The sequence below is a fragment of the Phoca vitulina genome, unplaced genomic scaffold (genome assembly GCF_004348235.1).
Source record: "Phoca vitulina isolate PV1807 unplaced genomic scaffold, GSC_HSeal_1.0 scaffold14, whole genome shotgun sequence".
NCBI classification, from domain to species: Eukaryota; Metazoa; Chordata; class Mammalia; order Carnivora; family Phocidae; genus Phoca; species Phoca vitulina.
Window position 1 is genome coordinate 29,897,933 of NW_022589717.1, and position 23,252 is coordinate 29,921,184.

At 39.3% G+C, this 23,252-nt stretch overlaps 1 protein-coding gene across 1 annotated transcript in view; it reads right to left on the reverse strand.

Moving 5' to 3' along the window:
• Positions 1–23,252, reverse strand: part of DCHS2 (dachsous cadherin-related 2) — a 248,112-nt gene that overhangs the window by 107,995 nt on the left and 116,865 nt on the right. Inside the window, exon 2 of the mRNA XM_032413042.1 lies at positions 10,035–10,226. Coding sequence (XP_032268933.1) covers positions 10,035–10,226 — 192 coding nt within the window. The remainder of the gene's footprint in view (positions 1–10,034; positions 10,227–23,252) is intronic.

The following is a 23,252-nucleotide window of genomic DNA, read 5'->3' on the forward strand; positions in this document are numbered from 1 at the left end:
GACCATAAAGGAGCAGTCAGAGACCAGGTTGAGTTTATGAGGGAGTTTGCTAAGTGATGGCCCAGGAGTTCCAGAGGGCATGGTAGAAGAGTTTGGGAGGGGGGAGAGGGTGGCTAGGAGACTGACTCAAATCAAAGGATGAACAGAGCAGGATGGGGATGAGCATATGGATAACAACGGATGGCTGGGAGGCTTAAACCTCTAGTGATAAGTATGAGGTAGAGTGGTATTTAAGACATTTAGGGGTTAATTCTGGTAGCGTATTTTAAAAAATGGTAGGCAATCAGTTTGAGATATAGTTCAGACAATCCAGCTAGAAAATAGGAGCAACTGGGCAGCAGCTTATTCCTGAAACCGGGGTGAGAGGGGTGGTAATCAGTAAAACATATGATAGGAAAAAAGCAACTGAATATTGGAAAGTGAGATAACATAATCTAGTAAAATTCAAATGTGTGCACCCTAAGTTTCAGCTGTGCAAGATGAGTAAGCTCTGGAGGTCTAATGTACAGCATGATTATAGCTAATATTACTGTATTACATGACATTTGCTGAGACTAGATCTTAAGTGTTCTCACCACTTACTTTGTGAAGTGATGGATATGCTAATTATCTTGATTGTGGTAAACACTTCATAGTGTGTACATATATCAAAACATGACTTTGGGGCCCCTGGGTGGCCCAGTCCATTGAGCATCCGACTCTTGGTTTCGGCTCAGGCTGTGATCTCAGGGTCCTGACCTGAGATTGAGCCCCGCATCAGGCTCCATGCTCAGTGGGGAGTCTACTTAAGATTATCTCTTTCCTCCTTCTGTCCTCCCCCCTGCACTCTCTGTCTCTCTCAAATAAATAAATCTTTTTAAAAAAACATGATATTGTACACCGTGATGTATATAATTTCTATTTATCAATTATATTTCAATAAAGCCGGGGGAAAGATGAGTGTGAGCTTTTACTCAGCAAGTTTGCTTGTAGAGATCTCTCTGCGTCATTACATGCAGCTGTGCAGCACAACTTCCACAGCCAAGTTTTATCAAGAATATATATAATGGTGAAGGGCTAACTCAATTTACTTTCTATATTGCTAGCCTGACACAACCCTCCCCTAAGCCTGGAGTGGCGAGATAGAGTTGAAATAGCATATCTCAGACACATATTTCAGCTCCCGAATTCAGATGTCACAGAAATAGAGATACAATGTTAATAAATACATACCATAAAGAGAGATTCATTTGGCAAAAATGAATGGGAAAAGGAAACAAGGAATTAGAGATAAGCACGGAATAATTAAATTATAGCACTTCATTGTGAAAAACCACTTGCTCTCCAGTGTAATCCAATTATTTGTTTCCATTATGCAATTTTATAGCATTCTCATGGCTTCCATGTATGAGATACACAGCAGCAGCTGAAGCAGCAAAAATAGATTATTTCAGAATACCAGCAGAATAGGAGAAGTGATTACATTAAAAAAATATTGACAGTCATCACAAGGATAAATAGAGCAGCAGCAAAGAAGCCCAGAACATCTAGGTATTTTATAAGAAAATAATTTTCTATTGACAGATAACAATCTCTTAGTGACCACCAGCAAATGCGTTCCTAGCAGTTTTCTTCCAAAGAACTTTCCGGGTATATATTAGAAAGAGAAAGTATCAGAGGGAAGACCATAGATTATGAGGGTAATTATGTAAAGTTAAAGGTGTTCTGTCAAGGTGCAGTTCATTGTTTTAAATAAATTCATTATGGCCTAGAATCCAACATCCTGAACCTAAAATATCTTGTCTGAGTTCATTTATTCTTCAGATCCAAGCTAGATGGTTATCTGCATTGGTACCAACCTTTTTGATTAGGGACATATGGGGCTAGTAGATATGGCACAGAATAATGATGACAATGCAGGCTTCACCCTGTAGAAAGGCACAGCTCATCACAGAAGAAATGTTTAAAGATCATGTAGGCAACAGAATAAATACTGCATAATACATAGACACTCATGTACGTACACACTCACATAAGCACTTATGTTGCTTGGTCTTGTATATTCTGAGGCAAACAGAGGAAAGTTGGAGGCAATTTTAAGTCCAAACAAAGTGCATAGTAAACTGTTATAATGTTTATGATTGGGAGGGAGGGGGACAAATTTTCTAGTTTGTCTTTAAAAATGCATCACCAGAACTGCCCCCGGGAGGATCCTCTTCTAAGCAGGTTGCACAAGCAGCTCCCTCCTTTGGTCTCCCTGTGTGGCTTCAGACCCACATGATGGACAAGAAGGAGAAAAGGCCACTAGGACGGAGAAGAAAATGTCCAAGATCTGGGGAAGGAGGAGACCCTGAAGCTCCGATAGCCCACCTCCAGACACGAGATGCTAAAAACACTCAGATTGTAGAAACGCACATTCCCCACCTTCACCTACATTGAATGTGTTTTTCTCTGATCATCCTGAGAAAGATGAATTGACCATATTCACTACACAGATCTTTGGGCCCTTCATTTGGCAACCAAGGCCGGAGACCAAGTCAAATCAACAAGGGACCCTTTAAGTCAAAGTGGGTATCAGATGGTAGCCTGGAAGACACGGTTAATTCTTTTTGGTGTTTTCCATGAGGGTACAAGGGATCACATCTATCACTATGACAGGCAGGACCTGGACACATTCATGTAGAGCAAGCTGTCCTGTGAGGAACAGGGCCCAAACCCAAACTGGGCTGCGAAATTTCTGTCACTCCATAGGGGAGCATAATCATCTACGGAGGTTATTGGAAACAGTCAACAAAGGTGGACAAACACACTCTACATTCCGATATGCTCCACTAAAGTCTGAGGAAGGAAAAAAAAGGCAAATGGGTGTGGACTCAGATTATCCCTTGGGGAATATAGCTCACTCCTAGATCTAGCATTTTGATAGCTGTGGCCTGAATCATCAGACACTGCTTTTTGGTGGTGTCTGTGTTAAGGAAGAAGAAGAGAGTCTGGAAGTTGACTTCTTTGATGACTCATACTTCTATAACACCACAAAGAGCCTCTGGTTTGCAGGACAGCTAAAGGGACTGGGTCAGAGAATAAAAACATAGGCAAGGCCAAAATATAATAATAATAATAATAATAATAATAATAATAATAATAGTAGTAGTAGCAGTAGTAGAGCCTGAAAGTGATAACAAGCAGGAATGTGGGGAAGCCAGCGCCCAGGAGTCCCTGGATGTGGTCAGAAAGGTGGTCACAGAGGATGGGACAATGATTAGCATTGAACCAATGCTCTCTGTCTCAGGCGGCAGGAAGGAGGAAGATCGTTCTGATGAAGCCAGCAGCCCTCCGACAGAGCCAACTCCCTATACCAATGCCATGCTGACCAAGAAGTGTGAGCTTCTCTATTGTTTAGGGGAGCATGTTGGAAACGAGGGACTGCCAGTTTATCCTGAATGATTTGTACTACTTTGATCCCCACAGGATGGAAAAATGGAAGACTTGAATACGATGGGTTCACAAACTCAAGAGTACACAAAGGAGATAAACTTGGAAGAAGACAGAGATGAGGTAGAAGATGCAGAGGGAAGAGATGAAGATGAGGAGGATGATCACACCAGAGAGGAAAGTAGGGAGGAAGAGGAAGAGCACTCACTGGTGGTGCCTGACGGAAAGTATGTGGACCATCAACACAGGACCTAGCAGTGGTGAGTGACACTTGCTGGGACCACATGGGCCTGACACAAAGACAACAAAGTGCTGAAAGCCCAGGCCCTGACAGAAACTGTCTTTGATGATTTCAGATGCTATTTGGGGACAAAAGTTCAACTGAATAGTGAATTCTCTCAGTATCACTGGGTGCTATTTCCAATACGCTGAATAAAACAAGGTAGCTGCAAAGATTTTCTTTTCCAGAGCCTTAAGTATAGCAAGAGCTCTGGGGAGCCCTTTGCCTTCCTCTAAGAGGGGCTCTATACCAGGGCAGTGTATTAGCCATGTCTTCTATTTTCTGTGTTCTGATGCTTTGACAATTGTCCTTGCTGATCCCGGAAGATTGCCCAGGATACAGTGAACATGCTTTTCAAATGCAAACCAACCAATCTAGACCCAAAGCCCCAACCACACCCTTTCCCATGCTTCATCACTCTAGGCCACCATTCACCTGCCCTAATCACCCCAGGGCCAAGTGCCAGGACAGCTAGAGACAGTCTCTATGCCCCAGAGCTTGTTGAAAGTACTCAAACTAGCCAATCCTAAACCTGCCTATTCTGCCTTTCCCATTCCTTCCCTTGAAAACCACAATAAAGGCCCTCGCCCACAGTTTTCCCTCTCTCTCTCTCTCTCTCTGACTCCTCACCCACCCCAGTGCTTCCCATTGTGCACATACCCACCTCTACGCCATGGTGTGGCATACGCTGCCCTCCCCGCTCCAACCCAGTCTTGGAATCTGTGAGTATAACAAACTGTTTTTTTTCCAATGGCAGCCATCTTCTTGCCCATCCCTAAATAATAATGAAACCAACATTAAACCACTCAGGGCACAGAGCAGCTCCAGTCTGTGCCAGGGCCTGGTTTAAGATGAATCAACTGGAAAAGTAGGGTGAGATCTTGAATATGAAGTACCTACAGGGAGGTGGTTTCTGTTCAAACAAAACTGAAATATGTTGTGCTTTGTTGGAGGGTTTTCCTTCTACAACTTACAAGGAGTTTTTAAACAGAAGAATGTTATGACTCACACACATTGTCTTAGTCCATTCTGGCCGCTCTTACAAAGTACCACAGACTGGGTGGCTTACGAGCAACAGAGATTTACTTCTCACACTTCTGGAGGCTGGAAGTCCAAGATTAGGTGGCAGCACAGCCAAGTTCTGGTGAAGGCTGGGAGCTTGCCAACTTCTCCTGGTGCCCGCAACTGGGAGAAAAGGCTAAGGGGCTCTCTGGGGCCTCTTTGGTAAGAACACTAATCCCATTCATGATGACTCCACCCTCATGACCTAATCACTTGCCGAAGGCCCCACCTCCTAATATCATCACTTTGGGTATTAGGTTTTCAACATATGAATGGGGGGGGCGCATAAACATTCAGACCATAGCAGTCATCAACCTGGAGATCATATCTTCTTTGATTTCTTAAAAATTAGCAAAAAGTTGCCACAGTCTGTTTGTATAAACTTTCTTGATTATCTTTAAAATAAAATATCTTTTGGAAATAAAAAATGCATCCCTTTTGTTCAGTCTGGCAGAGTTGTGGAGAGATGGTGTGGCTAAAGATGCACTTGAACATTGCAATAGAGTCTGGTAAGCTGAGGGGAAGGGAAGCATTCTTCACAACTTGTGTAGAGTAGGTTCCCAATGAAAATGGACAAAAGCAAGGAGGTTTAAATTAAATATCTGGGTTGATTTTTTTATTCCACTGCCAATAATCCTAATTAATTGCACTGCTTTGGGGGAATAAAAAATTTCCGGTAATAATTTCTTTTTTTTTTTAAAGATTTTATTTATTTATTTGACAGAGAGAGACACAGCGAGAGAGGGAATACAAGCAGGGGGAGTGGGAGAGGGAGAAGCAGGCTTCCCGCTGAGCAGGAAGCCCGATGCGGGGCTCCATCCCAGGACCCTGGGATCATGACCTGAGCCGAAGGCAGACACTTAACGACGAGCCACCCAGACGCCCCTAAGATAATTTCTGTATACACTTTTACAAGATCATCTGAAACCAACTAATTAGAAACAGATATTCAACTACTCAGAATTGGATTTAAACTGGTTATTCACTTCTAGGATGGGCTTTTACAATTGTCTCAAAATCTATTAAGAATATATTTCTGGGGGGCACCTGGGTGGTTCAGCCGGTTAAGTGTCTGACTGTTGATTTCTGCTCAGGTCGTGATCTCAGGGTCATGGAATCAAGCTCCACGTTGGGCTCCATGCTGAGGTTGGCGCCTGCTTAAGATTCTCTCTCTCTCTCTCCTTCTGCCCCTCCCCCCAGTTTGCTCAGGCATATGTGCACGTACACACTCTCTCTAAAACATATATATATATTTTTGAAGTCTTGCACTAATATTTGTGTGTGTGTATATATTGAGCTTTAATAATCATGTAATTTGAATTAACTTAAATTCTTTTGTTTATTCCTATTTTTGTTTCTTACATCTTTTCTTACAAAGAAGCAAGAATTCCTAAAACCACACAGTCAGGGGTTGATAAAATCCAATCAAATCATGCTAATTTTATCAAATATAAATGACTTCATTTTCATGGTAGTTTCTACATGCTTACTTGTCGTAAATATATTTAGATTCATTTTCCCCAACAACTCATGACTTAAGTAGGTAGATCTGCCTATTACTTTCAAAAAGGATTAGACCAGAGTGGTGTTAGCTGTACCCAACAAAGGAGTAGTAAGCAGATAAAAAAGAAACGAGGAAAATCTCCAAAATAAATTAAATGAAAGAATAAAAATGCAGAATAGTGTGTATATAGTAAGTTATCTTTGCTGTAATGAAATGAAAATTGAGGGGCGCCTGGGTGGCTCAGTCAGTTAAGCATCTGCCTTCAGCTCAGGTCATGATCCCAGGGTCCTGGGATCGATCCCCACATCGGGCTCCCTGCTCAGCAGAGAGCCTGCTTCTCCCTCTCCCTCTGCCTGCCTCTCTGCCTACTTGTGCTCTCTCTCTGTCAAATAAATTAAAAAAAAAAAAAAAGAAGAAACGAAAATTGAACAAGCTGTTTCTGAAATGTACTTGGAAATGTAAATGGAATAGCCAGGAATAGCCAAGGCAGTCTTGAAAATGAAGGACAAAGCTAAAAGAATATACAATATCATGACCTATTATAGAGCTTAAACAATTAAGAGAGTATGGTGCTAGTACAATGGTAGACAAATAGGTCAAAAATAGGGTGTCCAGAAATAGACATACACGTACATCAGCACATGATTTAGGACAAAAGTGATACTCTAGTGTAAGCATGAAAGAATGGTTACCTCAGTATCTATATTAGAAAAAAATAAATAACAAGCCTTCCTCCCACTAGATTGAAAAAATGAGTATGAAAGGTTAAATAAAAAAGTTTTCAGAAGGAAATGTAAGGTGACACCTCATGTCTCTAAGGTAAGCAATTACTTCTAAGAAGGATAGCAAATACTTCTAAATTTGCTGTAAAGGTAAGCAAATTAATAAACTAAGCTTTATCAGAATCAACAACTTCTGTTCCTCAAAAGACATCCATAAGGGAGTAAAAAGGCAAGCCACAGAATGGAAAAAGATACACACAGTAAGTATATACAACAAAGGACTTGAATGCCAAAAATATAAGAATTCATACAAATCGACAAGAAAGGAACCCAGTAATACAATAGAAAATGGGTAAAGAATTGAACAGACACTTCACAAAATCAGTTCTACAAACAGCCAATAAGCGTATGAAACAGTGCTCAGTTCATTAGTCATCAAGGAAATGCAAAGGAAAACCCCAATGTGATACACCACTGACCAGGTACCAGAATTGCTATAATTAAAAAGACATTAAATACCAATTGTTGGGAGGATGTGGAGCAAATGAAATTCTCATACCCTTCTGGTGGGAGTATAAATTGGTACAACCATTTGAAAAGTTGTTTGGCTTTCTTAAGATCTAGCGATTCCACTCCTAAATACATACTCAATAGAAATGCTTGGGGCCTGGGTGGCTCAGTCGGTTAAGCACCTGGCTCTTGATTTTGGATCAGGTCAGGATCTCAGGGTTCTGGAATCAAGCCCTATGTTAGGCTCCACTCTCAGCCGGGAGCAAGAGATTTTCTTTGTCTCTGCACGCACCTCCCCCCACCCCCCGCCCCTTCCCTGCTTGTGCTCTATAAATAAAATCTTAAAAAAAAAAAGAAATGCTTATATTTGTTCACCAAATTACATGTATAAGAATGTTAATAGAAGCACTTTTTGTAATAGCCTAAAATGTATGCCATCAATTATAGAATAGATAAAAAATTATCACAAATTTCCCGTAAAAGAATACTATGAACAAATGAGAATGAACGAACTATTGCTATACACAACAGCATGTATGATTCTTAGAAATAATGTTGGACAAAAGAAACAATAAAAACATAGTGTATAAATCTATTCGCTGAAGTTTAAAAACAGGCAAATGATATTTGTGGGTTTTTTTATTATATTAGTCACCATACAGTACATCATTAGTGTTTGATGTAGTGTTCCATGATTCATTGTTTGATATTTGTTGTTAGAAGTCAGTAATGATGGGGGCGCCTGGGTGGCTCAGTCGGTTAAGCATCTGCCTTCAGCTCAGGTCATGATCCCAGAGTCATGGGATCAAGTCCCACATCGGCTCCCTGCTCAGTAGGAAGCCTCCTTCTCCCTCTCCCTCTGCCCCTCCCCCAGCTCACACACTCCCTCACATGCTCTCTCTATCAAATAAATAAATAAAATATAAAAAAAAAAGCCAATAGTGATTAACCTGAAAGGCAGGAAGCAAGGGATAAGCCTAGAGGCCTAGAGAGAGGCTTTCAGGGTTCAGGTAATGTTTCTTCATCTGCTTCCATGCATGTGTTTATTTTGCAAAAATCCACGAAATTATACTATAATTTGTGCACCTTGATGCATGCATTTTATATGCCAATTTAAAAGTTTACCAAAAAAAGACTTAAAAGTCAAATTGAAGGTGCCTCTACTGACCTAAGATGAGTCAGTATGAACATCAGAGAGAATGTCAGCAATGTATGAAATACATCAAATATACAAAAATCCAGGAATTCATAATCACACTAGAAAAAAAAATCACCCGGGGCATCTGGGTGGCTCAGTTGTTAAACGTCTGCCTTCGGCTCAAGTCATGATCCCAAGGTCCTGGGATCGAGCCCCGCATCGGGCTCCCTGCTCTGCAGGAAGCCTGCTTCTCCCTCTCCCACTCCCCCTGCTTGTGTTCCCTCTCTCACTGTGTCTCTCTCTGTTAAATAAATAAATAAAATCTTTAAAAAAAAAAATCATCCACACCCTTTGGAGACAGTAAATGCACCAACTTGTTATTCTAAAAACAGATAAAATAGAACTAATCAAGCATTATCCTGCCTCTCCTGTATGAATTGTATTCCAGGATAATGAAATAGTTGATGAGAGAACATTCTTATTTGAAGAATTCCAGATAATAAATGCAAAAGGAATAACAAAATTCAACATCCACCACATTGCACCCTGTGATGGAATAATGGCGTGTGTCTGGCGATAGAGTAAGAAGCACACAGCACCACCTAAATGAATCCAAAACTAATCCGGCTTCTGGCTCAGAATGTCAGTTCATAGGAAATATGATAAAAGAAGACATTAAATGAATCCCAAGGATGTAATCAGCCACATTCAGAAGGTGGAACATTTACAGGGCAAATAATTTGATTTCTTCCAAAAACAAATACCATCAGAGAAAAGGTAAGGTAGGTTAGGGAGGAGAGCGGGGAGCTGACTGTTATGGACTGAAACTGAAGGGATACTGCAATCAAATCAATTTTGAACTCATTTGGATCTTAAGTCAAATAAGTCACCTTTTAAAAGACATTTTTAGATAATCCAGAAAATTTTAAATGGACTGGATATTAGATATTATTAAAGAATTATCGTTAATTTATTGTAGTCACGTTTTTATTTTTTATTTTTTTTTAAGATTTTATTTATTTATTTGACAGAGAGACAGAGAGAGAGCACCAGTAGGCAGAGTGGCAGGCAGAGGGAGAGGGAAAAGCAGGCTCCCCGCTGAGCAGGGAGCCCGATGTGGGGCTCGATCCCGGGACCCCAGGATCATGACCTGAGCCGAAGGCAGACGCTTAAGCGACTGAGCCACCCAGGTGCCCCATGTAGTCATGTTTTTAAAAAGTAATTATCTGTTATAGATATTATTGAACTCTTTATGGATGAAATGATATATAATGTCTGTTATTTGCAAAAGAAAGAGGTAGTGATTTGTGAGACAAGATTGGCTAATTGATAATCAATGGTACTCTCTGATATGTAGACAGTGGTTCACTGTTGAGTATGTTTGAGATTTCATACATGAACACTTACCCCATCCTTAGCTTTCACCAAGAGATCATAGGTTGCGGGATCCCTCTCCCTATCGATATCTTGAGAAACACAGATTCGCCCATCATGTGGGTCGATCTGGAATGCTGGAGACACGTCACAGCTTTGGAATCCCTCATAAAGAGAATAGTCCACAAAGCCATAGAGTCCTGCATCTGCATCAGAAGCTTTAACCTACGAGACAAGAGGGTGCTTGGTAAGGAAGTGGAAATGTTAACATTACTTCTCAGTTGGTCATGAGTTACTATCATGATTTGTACAACCGAGGTATTCCTACAGCCATTCATTCACAAAGTATAGGCTTTGGTTTTCACTCTCTTTTACCTTCTGTGACAGCTCACCCTCACTTTTCCTCCTCCTTGTCTGAGTTCTCCTCAGTTTCCTTTGCCTGTTCCTATACTTTCATGTGATCTTGAAAGTTTGAGTTCCCCGAGGCTCAGCCCTCGGCCCTTTGTCTTCTTATTCCTCTCACCATGCCTAAGTGATCTCATCCAACTTCAAGGCTTTAAAAACATCCCCATGTTAACAGTTTGACAGCATATCTGTGGATTCCCTCTCATACTCAAGCTTTTCAAGTGTTGGGCTCAACACCCCACCTCCACCCTTCAGAGCAGCACGGGAGGGCAGAGAAATCAAGGCAGTAAGTGGCATGATTACTAGTAACCCAATCCAGTTGACACAATTCACCCTGGAGTAGGAGATTTGAGTATCTAAGCCAGGTTTCCTTGCAGGAATAATGCCCCCATCAGGACCCTGCACAGTCATGCTCACTGACCACTGCACAGAGGCACCTTGCCCAGTGGGGGCATGGAAATGAAATCCAGCCCATGCTCTGCTTGCCAGCACTGACATGGAGCTGGAAGTGCCCAGAGGCAAGGACACCTTTCTCTTTGACCATAAATACTGCTTATGTTAGCAGTGGTCCTGTGCCTGGTAGAAAAGATGAAGTAACTAGAATTATGAAGGCAATTTATTTATACTAACTGTGGGAATACACAGTGAGAAAGACAACAGTCTATATTGAACTCAAAACATTTTGAGCTCATAGGCCTGGTATAGCTCTCTTGATTTGTTAACCCAACTAATAGTAACAGCAAGTATCTATATAACACTTAAAATAAAAGAAGAACCTTAAGGGAAGATTAATCAAAAAAAGGGAAGAAAAAAAGGAAAAAGAACTATAAGTATACTTATAGATTTATACTTATAACCTGTAATGAACTCCATTTTACAGACAAGAAAAGTCAGGCTCAGGGGCGCCTGGGTGGCTCAGTTGTTAAGCGTCTGCCTTCAGCTCAGGTCATGATCCCAGGGTCCTGGGATCGAGCCCCGCTTCGGGCTCCCTGCTCTGCGGGAGGCCTGCTTCTCCCTCTCCGACTCCCCCTGCTTGTGTTCCCTCTCTCGCTCTCTCTCTCTCTGTCAAATAAATAAATAAAATCTTAAAAAAAAAAAAAAAAGTCAGGCTCAGAGAGCTTAAGTAACTTGCCAAAGATCACATAGCTAAAAAGTATGAAAACTGGGACTCAAATCCAGGCAGTTGGACAGCGTTTAACTCTAGGCTGGAAAAAAAGTGATTTACTTTTTATCGGTAAAGTATACATGAAGGAGTTATACCTTTCATTATTATGCTTCCCAAATAAAACCTCATACCAATAACATGTTCAACAACCAATGTTCTCAATAAGCCTTCCCCTTCATCCCATTCTATCTTGAGCGTGTAACTGGGATGTGACTTTGGGGGTTCTTCGGGCAGTCTGGCGCAGTGGTTCTCAATCAGGGTCAAGTCTGCCTCCACCAGGACATTTGGCATGTCACAACTAGGGAGAGGGTGCTGTGGCATCCGGGGGTGGAGGACAGAATTGCTGCTCATCTTTGTACAATACACAGGACAAACCCCACAACACATAATGATCTGGCCCAAAATGTCAACAGTGCCCAGGCTGAGAACCACTGCATCTGAGTAACATCAACAATGGGCACTATTATTTCCCTCTTTAATTGCCTTTATTTGTCTTCAACTGATGACACAGTCTTGTAAATTTCTCTTTACTCCCATCTATCTCACATTCTCTGGCAATATTATTTATTCTGTGCAACCAGCTAACATGTTTTGAGAGTTATTCTTCTCATCAGATGGGCTGAACCAGGAAATCCACAAACTTCCCAACTACAAAGAACTAAATTCCAAGTACATTTGGTCTATTCCATTCTGGCAGCTGTTAATGATTTAGTAGCCTCGAGTTCCCAAAGACACCAAATATGTTTTCTAAAAACATATGGTATTCTCAATAATTTTGGCTTGATTGGAAGATAAATATAATGAACTCTAAATTCTAAAACTCATTCTCAGCCTTTAATAGCCATATTAACAAGTAATTTGGCTTATATAAAACGAGTTTCCTTATTTCCACTTTTGAGACCTTTTTCTCATCTGGACTTTTGGCAGGCAAAACAGAAAAAGTAAAAAATGGGATAAGAGTACTGATCTCAATTTATGTCAGCAGCTCAGATTCTGAGCTTCAGAATAATAAAATAAGAACGTATTCCTCCCTGTTTTTTACTCAACTCCCTAAAAATACTGACCTAGTATTCTAGAACAACATATTTTCCCTACTAGTATTTGGTCTTGAACACCAATAATTAATTTGGCATCTTTATGAGGTCTATATTTTCCAATATCCATTGACTTATACATAAAATTTAGGCAATTTAAATAATAGAAAATGGGGAAAGCTTTGCCAGATCTTCAAGAGGAAATGTGATTAGTAAGTAGGCTCACTGGACCTTTTCTTCAGAGATAGCTGCTTAAATCAAAAAAGAGAGACATCTAGTCAGAGTCTATTATCACCCTCTTACGGTGCTGATTTTGGGATCCAGAGGAGATCTCAGGACGATTTAATCCTGAATCTACTCAAAAAGCCACGTTCCAGCACCCTTGGTGCTGTCCCTGTGTTCCTCATCCTACCCTCCATCTACCTGTTTTAGACTGAGATGAATATGGTGATTTTTACTCTAAACTTACTTCGAGTCACAGTTTGTTCTCCCTTAGTCTGATCTCTCACAAATTTAATGCAGACATTATAAAAAATGAAAATATTAATGTGATATTAAGGTTCACCCAATTCCCTTATTAGCTTTCCGAAACTAAAAAAAAAATTCACTGCCTCCCTATATTAACATCTGGGGAGACAAATTGAGAACACTGGCTCTTGAATACATGTTGTTTGGATGTTCTATAAATGGAATGGACCTATCTGCAATTCACTCACCAGCACAGACTCCTCTATTTGGGAGGGTCTCCATTTATTTATTTATTTATTTATTTATTTATTTATTTATTTATTTATATTATGTTCAGTTAGCGAACATATAGTACACCACTGGTTTTTGATGTAGCGTTCAACAATTCATTAGTTGTGTATAACACCCAGTGCTCATCACCACACGTGCCCTCCTTAATGCCCATCACCTGGTTTCCCCATCCCTCCACCGCCCTCCCCTCCAGCAACCCTCAGTTTGTTTCCCACAGTCCAGAGTCTCTCATGGTTTGTATCCCTCTCTGATTTCTTCCCATTCAGTTTTCCTGGGAGGGTCTCCTTTTTAACAACTGGGCAGCTTTAGGGAGGTTACCTGCCCAGCCATTCACTTTGGTACCTCAAAACCCAAGTCATAAGACGACACATTGTGAGTAACATTGTCCTTTACCTACTCCTGGGAAATCATATCACTGAATTCAGTGACATTTCTAGAAAAGCCTCAAAGCCCAATCAAAAAAATGAGCAATTCAACAAGAAAGTCCTAGAAAAAAATGGTTGCAAAAAAAAATGGCTTGTTTAGATGAAATTTAAAATGCAATAACCCATTTTAATTTTTTTTCTTTTTGTAATTTCCAAAATTTCTACCATGAGCATATAACAGTTTGTTTGAAGAAACCAAACTATTGACACAACATACTCACAAACATAACTTCAAATAGAAGGAAGAAAAAGAAATTACAAAATAACTTTTTAAATTCTATGTGCTTGGCCAACCACTGATCCCACAATGAAAACAGGATTATAATATTCCAGGGGAAGCTGGTTTCAGCACTGAGGACCACAACAGATGCAAGTAATGCCACTGAACACAGTTTTGGCAAGTTCACCAATGACTTGTCTTACCAAATCTAATCATCAAGGCTCGATCCTTATTTTCTACACACCTCAGCAGCTTTCCATATGCAAATTGTCTCCTTATTGAAACACTTCCTCCCCAGACACCACGTTCCAACTCTCCTGCTCCTCATACACCTCACTGACCTCCTTTCAGTTTCCTTCACTGGCTCCAAGTTCTCTTCCCTGCTTCCGAATGCTCTCGTGCCCCACAGCTTAGTCTTGAGACCACTTCTCTTTTCAATCCACACTCCATTGCCTGTGATGAGTGAATGGTGGCCCCCAAAAGACAGCTCCATGTCCTAATCCCTGGAACCTGTGGATATTGCCTTACATGATAAAAGAGTGAATATTGCCTTATATTGTAAAACATCGTTAGGTTAAGGATTTTGAGAGCAGCTTGTCGTGGATTATCCAGATGAGCCATTAATCCAAAAACAAGTGCCCTTAGAAGAGAGAGGCAGAGATTAGAGTGAGGGGTCACAAACCAGGGAACACCGACAAGCCTTAGAGGCTAGATGAGTCAAAGGGAGTGAGAAAGGCCCTGCAGGACTCTGGACTTCTAGCCTCCAGAATTATGAGTAACAACAATTTCTGTTATTGTAAGCCAGAGAATTGATGGTTATTTGTTACAGAAGCCCTAGAAATCAATATACTCCTGAGTGATCTGACCCAGGACCACAGTGCTAAACCAACATATGTTCTTCCAATATTGCTATCTTTGGTGCTCCAGACTCATGCATCATCCTACTACCAATTAGACATCACCTCTCAGGTGGCTAATAGGCACTTCCAATGGGGCCTGTCCAAACAGAACTCTTCATACCTACCACCCAAATCTGCTATTCGCCCAGTGTCCTTAGTGACATCCACTTTTTGTAAAGGCAGCCAGAGAGATACAACTCAAATGACATCAAATCATGTCATTCTCCTGCTCAGAATCTTCCAACAGCTTCTCATCATCACCTCAGTAAAATCAGACCCTTTAATTTGACCCTGGCTACTTCTCTGACCTTATCTCCCACTACTCTCTGACATACTCACTCCTTTCTGAATATGCTGGGCTCCTCAATGGTCCCAGAACCTATCAGCTTGTATAACTTGCTTCCTCATCTCTTTCAAGTCTCTGCAAAGGCCACCTAATCACAGAGACCTTTCTTAATCACACTACCCAAGAGTGGTCATCCTCATTCCTGCCATAATCTTTCCTTTCACCTTGCTTTGTTTATCTTCAGAGCACTTACCTCTATTTTACACTGCATTTTATATTTTTATTTATTTGTTTATATCTCCTACTGGAATTGAATCTCCAGAGCAAGTATTGCCCTTATTTTGCTCCTTGGTATATGTCCAGCACCCATGATGCTAGTGCCTGGCTCATAGTGAGGATGCTGTAAATATCTGTTGCATGAACGAATCACTCTAATATTGTCCATAAAATGCAAGCATGTTTTAGAACTAGTTTTCATGATTATTCTCCCTATTTTGACCTTGGGAAAACAACTCATAAGAACAAGAATGAAAAGATTCTCAACATCACTCATCGTCAGAGATATACAAAACAAAACCACAATGAGATATCACCTCACACCTGTCAGAATGACTGAAATCAAACAAACAAACAAACAAAAAACAACCAGTGTTGGTGAGGATGTGGAGAAAAAGGAATCCTTATGCACTGTTGGTGGGAATGCAAACTGGTGCAGCTACTGTGGAAAACAGTATGGGGGTTCCTCAAAAAACTAAAAATAGAATTACCATATGATTCAGTAATTCCACTACTGGATATTTACCCAAAGAATACAAAAACACTAATTCAAAAAGATATATACACCGCTATGTTTATTGCAGCAGTATTTACAATAGCCAAATTATGGAAGCAGCCCAAGTGTCCATCAATGGATAAATGGATAAAAAAAATGTGAAAAAAGAATGAAATCTTGCCATTTACAACAACATGGCTGGATCTACAGAGTATAATGCTAAGTGAAATAAGTCAGTCAGAGAAAGACAAATACCATATGAATTCACTCATCTGTAGATTTAAGAAACAAAACAAACAAAGAAAAAAAAAAAGGCAGGCCATAAAACAGACTCTTAATTATAGAGAACAAACTGGTGGTTACCAGAGGGGAGGTGAGTGGGGGAATGGATGAAACAGGTGAAGGGGATGAAGAGTACACTTATCATGGAGGAGCACTGATAATGTATAGAATTGTTGAATCACTACATCATACACCTGAAACTAATATAACACTATTTATTAACTAAACTAGAATTAAAATAAAAAAGAAATAAAGAACAAGAATAAGATAGCTTTGCAGAGGGGCACCTGTATGGCTCAGTTGTTAAGCGTCTGCCTTTGGCTCAGGTCATGATCCCAGGGTCCTGGGATTGAGCCCCACATCGGGCTCCCTGCTCAACGGGAAGCCTGCTTCTCCCTCTCCCACTCCCCCTACTTGTGTTCCCCTCTCGTTATGTATCTCTCTGTCAAATAAATAAAATCTTTAAAAAAAAAAAAGATAGCTTTGCAGACACCATCACCACCTCCTGGGGCCACACCACACCGGGCAGCCATGCTCAACTCCACCATGTTCTTTGACATCATCATCGCCAATGAGCCCTTTGGCTACATCTCCTGAGAGCTGTTTCTAGACAAACTCTCAAAAACAGCAGAAAACTTTCATGTTCTGAGCATTGGGAAGAAGGGATTTTGTTATAAAGATTCCTGTTTTTAAAAAATTATTAGGGGGTTTATGTGGCAGGATGGAGACTTCAAATGCCATAATGGCACTGGCAACAAGTCCATCTAAGGGAGAAATTTGACGATGACAATTTCATCCTCAGTTATACAGGTCCCAGCACCTTGTCCTAGGCCCAATATAAATGGTTCCCAAGAATGTCAGTACTGTATGGTTAGATGGCAAGCCCATGATCTTTGGCAAAGTGAAAAAGAGTGCATGAATACTGTGGAAACCATGGAACACTTTGGGTCTAGGAATTTTAAGACCAGAAAGAAGATCACCATCGCCTAGCATGGACAACCAGTAAATTTGACTTGCATTTTATTTTAACCACCAGGCCATTTCTTCTGTTGCTCAGGAGAGCACTCCTCATCCCTGTCTGCTTATAAATTCCTATGATCTTTGTGTTCACACTGTTCTTCTTTGGGTTCCATTTTTCCTTATCCCACTCCAAGTCTTGCTGGATTGCAGAGTTAAGTTTATGATTATGGAATAAAAACTCAACAACAGCAACTAACAAGATATTTCATAACTCCCATCAAGCTCTCATTGAGGAATAATTTTTTAATGCCTAAAACACAATCTATTAACCAAGCTATATCATCATAGAATAAAATCCAAAATGCTAAAACTGGCAAAGGAAAAAAAAAACTATTTTAAGACATGTGGAACTATTCAGAGGTTGGAAACAGAACTGTACTTTTTTTCACCTTTTAAAACGTATTTTCAGAGAAGTTGATAGAACTGTTAGATGAATAAACTGAATATCTATTTTCAAGTTACAGGAAAAAAAAAACCCTACTCTTCTAATAACATGTTTTTATTGCCTTGATTGAAGAATGGGATTAAGAAACCACTAATCCTACTACTCTTTGCGCCACCCTCCCCCAAAAAAGCAACCAAAGGAAATTTTGTAAAAGGAGATCAATGGGAGGAGTGAGGGGTAACTTGTCCTATGAGGTATTACAAATAAACAATTAAAACAGTGTGATCTAAAAAAAGAATTGGCAGACAGATCAATAGAACACAAAAGTAAGACCTGAAAGAGAATCTGGTAAACCTAAATTATTTTTATATTACAAAGGAAACATCATAAACCACTGAGGAATGTAGGTTTATCCACATAAGTTGCTAGAAAAATTGGCGAAGTACAGGGGGAAAATCAAGTTTGATAATAACCGCACATGAAAGTAAATTCTACACAGATATGTGAAATGTAAATAATGAAATCGTTTAAAGCACACAAAAAATATAGGGGAATATTTGGCTGATGTTTATATTGGAGAGAAATTTCAGAGCAAAAAACGATTACAAAACTAAACCAGATGGACAAAAATCACAAAGGAGAAAATCAATATAATGACTACATAACCATTTAAAATTCCATTATGTCAAAAATACCATACACAAAAAAATTTAGGGTGAATTAGGTATGATATCTGTGTTATAAATATACACACATATACATGCATAGTATATACACAAAAGCTAATATCCTTAATATGGAAATAGGCCTTTAAAAATAATACTGACTTCCCATTATAAAAGAAAAATGGGTAAAGGACAAGAACAAACAAGTCACAGAAAAATAATATATATTTAAGAGATACAACTCTACTAGTCATGAAATAAATGAAAATTAAAATAATGCTTTTAAAATATTGGCAACCATTAAAATAATGCATTAAGTGGGACAAGGATGAAATAAATATGCAGTCATTTTTAAGCCTATCTGGGAAGTAATTTTGTTCCTACCATATGCATATGGTAAACATTCTCCCCAACTTAAAAATACTCATCTCTTTTGACCCAGTTAGTATATTTCTAAAAATATATGTAGACAGCTATTTGTATGAAAGACATATAATGTAGTATTATTTATTCTAGAACCCAAATGTCCAACAATAAGAGTTGTTAAATAAGTTATAATTCTTCCAAAGGTAGAATACAATGTAGCCATGAAAATTGTGTATTTAAAGACACATATTTAGTAAAAAAGGAAAAAAGTCAACTTAAAAGTTATATGTGATATCCCATTTCTGCAAAAAGTATCCAACATACAGAATAAAAACTAAAAGGAAATAAATAAGCCAGAGCTGGGAACACTTCCAAACTCCATTTTGCAAGGCTAAGCCAAGGACATTACAAGAAAAGAAAATTTTAGGCCAATATCTCTGATGAACATAGATGCAAAAATCCCCAACAAAATATTAGCGAACCAAATTCAATAGTACATTAAAAGGATCATACACCATGATAAAGTGGGATTTATTCCAAGGATACAAGAATGGTTAAACATCTGAAAATCAATCAATGTGATATACTACATTAACAAAATGAAGTATGAAAATCATATGATCTTCTCAATAGATACAGAAAAAGCATTTGACACAGTTCAACATCATTCATTATAAAAACTCTCAACAAAGTGGGTGTAGAGGGAACGTACCTCAACATAATAAAGGCCACATAGGATATGCCCACAGCTAACATAATAGTCAATGATGAAAAGCTGAGAGCTTTTCCTCTAAGATCAGAAACAAGACAAGGATGCCCACTCTTGCCACTTTTATTCAACATATTACTGGAAGTCTTAGTCAGAGAAAGTAGGCAAGTAAAAGAAATAAGAGGCATCAAATCAAAAAGGAAGAAGAAGTAAAACTGTCTCTATCTGCAGATGACATGATATTATATAGAAAAAATCCAAAGAGCCTACCAAAAAAAAAAAAATTGTTAGAACTAATAAATGAATTCAGTAAAGCTGCAGGATATAAAATCCATATACAAAAATCTGTTGTGCTTCTATACGGTAATAATGAACTATCAGAAACAGAAATTAAGAAAACAACTTCATTTACAAGGGCATCAAAAAGAATAAAATACCTAGGAATATATTTACCCAAGGAGGTAAAATACCTGTATATTGAAAACCATAAAACACTGATGAAAGAAACTGAAGAAGACAGAAACAAATGGAAAGATATTCCATGCTCATGGGTTGGAAGAATTAATATTGTTAAAATGTCCATACTGCCCAAAGCAAGCTACATATACAATTTAATCCCAATGGCATTTGTCACAGAAATAGAACAAACAATCCTAAAATTTGCAGGTGACCACAAAAGACTCCGAATAGCCAAAGCCATCTTAAGAAAGAAAAACAAAGCTGGAGGCATCACACGTCCTGATTTCAAACTATACTACAAAGCTGTAGTAATCAAAACAGTAGGTACTGCCATTAAAAACACATAGATAAATGAAAAAGGACGGAGAGCCCAGAAATAAACCCACACATATATGGTCAAATAATTTGCGACAAAGGAGCCAAGAATACATAATGGGAAAAGTCTCTTCAATAAATGGTGCTGGAAGAACTGGACAGCCATATAGGCAAAAGAGGGAAACTGGACCACTCTCTTACACCACACACAAAAATCAACTCAAAATGGATTAAAGACTTACACATAAGACCTGCAACCATAAAATCCTAGAAAAAAACATAGTGGGTCAGCTCCTTTGCATTGGTCTTGCTTGCCAAGATTTTTAGGGTGTGACACCAAAAGTAAAGGCAACGAAAGCAAAAATAAACAAGTAGGACTAGATCAAGCTAATAAGCTCCTGCGCAGGAAAGGCAACCATCAACAAAATGAAAAGGCAACCTACGGAATGGGAGAAAATATTTGCAAATCATTCATCTGATAAGAGGTTAATATCCAAAATATATTAGAAAAGAAAAAAAACCTCATACAACTCAATACCAAAAAAAAAAAAAAAAAAAAGAGGATCTAAATAAACATTTTTCCAAAAACGACTTACAGATGGCCAACAGCCGCTTCTTGCAGGTGCTCAACATCACTAATCATCAGGGTAATGCATATCCAAATCACCTTTAGGTAATACCTGTTAGAATTGCTATCAAAAGACAAGAAATGAGAAGTGGTGGCAAGAATATGGAGAAAAGGGGACCCTCATCCACTGTTGGTAGGAAAGCAAACTGGTGCAGCCACCATGGAAAACAGTATGGAGATTCTTAAAAAAAATTAAAAATAGAACTACTGTATGATCCAGAAATCCCACTTCCGGAGTATATATCCAAAGAGAATGTAATCAGTACCTTGAAGAGATACCTGCACTCCCATGTTCATTGCAGCATTCTTCACAATAGCCAAAATATGCAAACAACCTAAGTGTCTATCAACAGATGAATGGATAAAAAAGATGTGGTATATATATTCAGTGGTATATTATTCAGTCACGAGAGAAGGAAATCCCACCACATGCCACAACATGGATGGACCTTGAAGGCATTATGCTAAGTGAGATAAGTCAGACAAAAACAAATACTGCATGGTATCACTTATATATAGAATCTTAAAAAAGAGTCAAACTCATAGAAACAGAGGGTAGCAAATTGCTTGCCAGGGGCTGGAGCAGGGGTAGAGAAATAGGGAGAGGTTGGTAAAAAGGTACAAAGTTTCAGCTATAAACTGAATAAGGTTTGGGGATCTAATGTCAAATACGGTGACTATAGTTTATAACACTATATTGTATAACTGAAATTTGCTAAGAGACTAGACCTAAATCTTCTCATCAAAAAAAGGTGAAGGGGGGGTGCCTGGGTGCCTCAGTTATTAAGTGTCTGCCTTCGGCTCAGGTCATAATCCCAGGGTCCTGAGATCGAGCCCCATTTCGGACTCCCTGCTCAGTGGGGAGCCTGCTTCTCCCTCTCCTGCTGCCACTCCCCCTGCTTGTGCTCTGTCTCTCTCTGTCAAATAAATAAATAAAGTCTTTTAAAAATTTTTTTCAAAAGGGGGAAGGGAATAAATATGTGAGGTGGTGGGTGTGTTCATGAGCTAGATGGGGGGAGTCTTCCCACGATGTGCATGGATACCAAATCACCATGGTATACATTTTAGATATCTTAAATTTTATATGTCAATTATACCTCAATAAAGCTGAAGTTAAATAATAAGTAAATGAAAACAAGCCAAACATGAAGTAATGTAACATGGGGAATAAGTGATTTTTGTTTTCACTCCATTCATTTTTTTGGTCCACATTTTCATAAAGTTAGTTTCATGGTAACAATATTATGAAAAAGAAGGGGAGCATCAAAACTGCTAAACTAAAAAAAAAAAATTGCGTTCGATAAGTATTTGCCATCCCTTTATTTAGCTGTCTGTGAGGACAGCCTCTGGTACCTCATTCTTGCAAACCCACCAAGGGCAGATTCAGAAGAGTCACAAGGTCTAGGGCATCACTGACTTCGGAAGCAGGATTCTACAAACTGTTTGGTAAAGGGGTAGATAATAAATAGTTTAGGCTTTGCAGGTCAGGCCTCTGTTCCAAGTATTCAACTCTGCTACTTTAGCACAAAAGAGCCATAGACAGTATGTAAATGAATGGCTTTCTTCTAATAAACTTTTATGTATAAACACCAAAATTCGAATTTCATATAATTCTCAGTTATGAAATATCATTTCTCTCTCTCTCTCTCAATCATTTAAAACTCTAAAGATCATTCTCAGCTCATGGATACCACCAAAACAGACAACAGCCTGGGTCTGGCCCATGTGCCGTCATTTGTCAACCCCTGATCTAAAGCATAAGGAGAAATCTTTAGTTAGGAAAACAGTTAGCACTTTGGGCCCAAGAAAATAACTTTGAAGTAACTTCAGTCCAGTGCTTATCAGGGGCTCATTTGAGAGCCTGTATTTGAGCTGGTTTTAGGGGCATTCATTGCTGCCTCTATATTCCATTCCCATAGTAAAGCTAAATTATCACAAAAAGAAAAATGTATCTTTGGGGTAAATGCCCAGTAGTGCAATTGCTGGATCATATAGTAAAATGTAGGGATCCGAAGGGGTACATGCACCCCAATGTTTATAGCAGCAATGTCCACAATAGCCAAACTGTGGAAAGAGCCAAGATGTCCATCGACAGACGAATGGATAAAGAAGATGTGGTATATATACACAATGGAATATTATGCAGCCATCAAAAGGAATGAGATCTTGCCATTTGCAACAATGTGGATAGAACTGGAGGGTATTATGCTGAGCGAAATAAGTCAAACAGAGAAAGACGTGTATCATATGACCTCACTGATATGAGGAATTCTTAATCTCAGGAAACAAACTGAGGGTTGCTGGAGTGGGGGGTGGGGTGGGAGGGATGGGGTGACTGGATGATAGACACTGGGGAGGGTATGTGCTCTAGTAAGCACTGTGAATTGTGCAAGACTGTTGAATCACAGACCTGTACCTCTGAAACAAATAATGCAATATATGTTAAGAAAAAAAAAA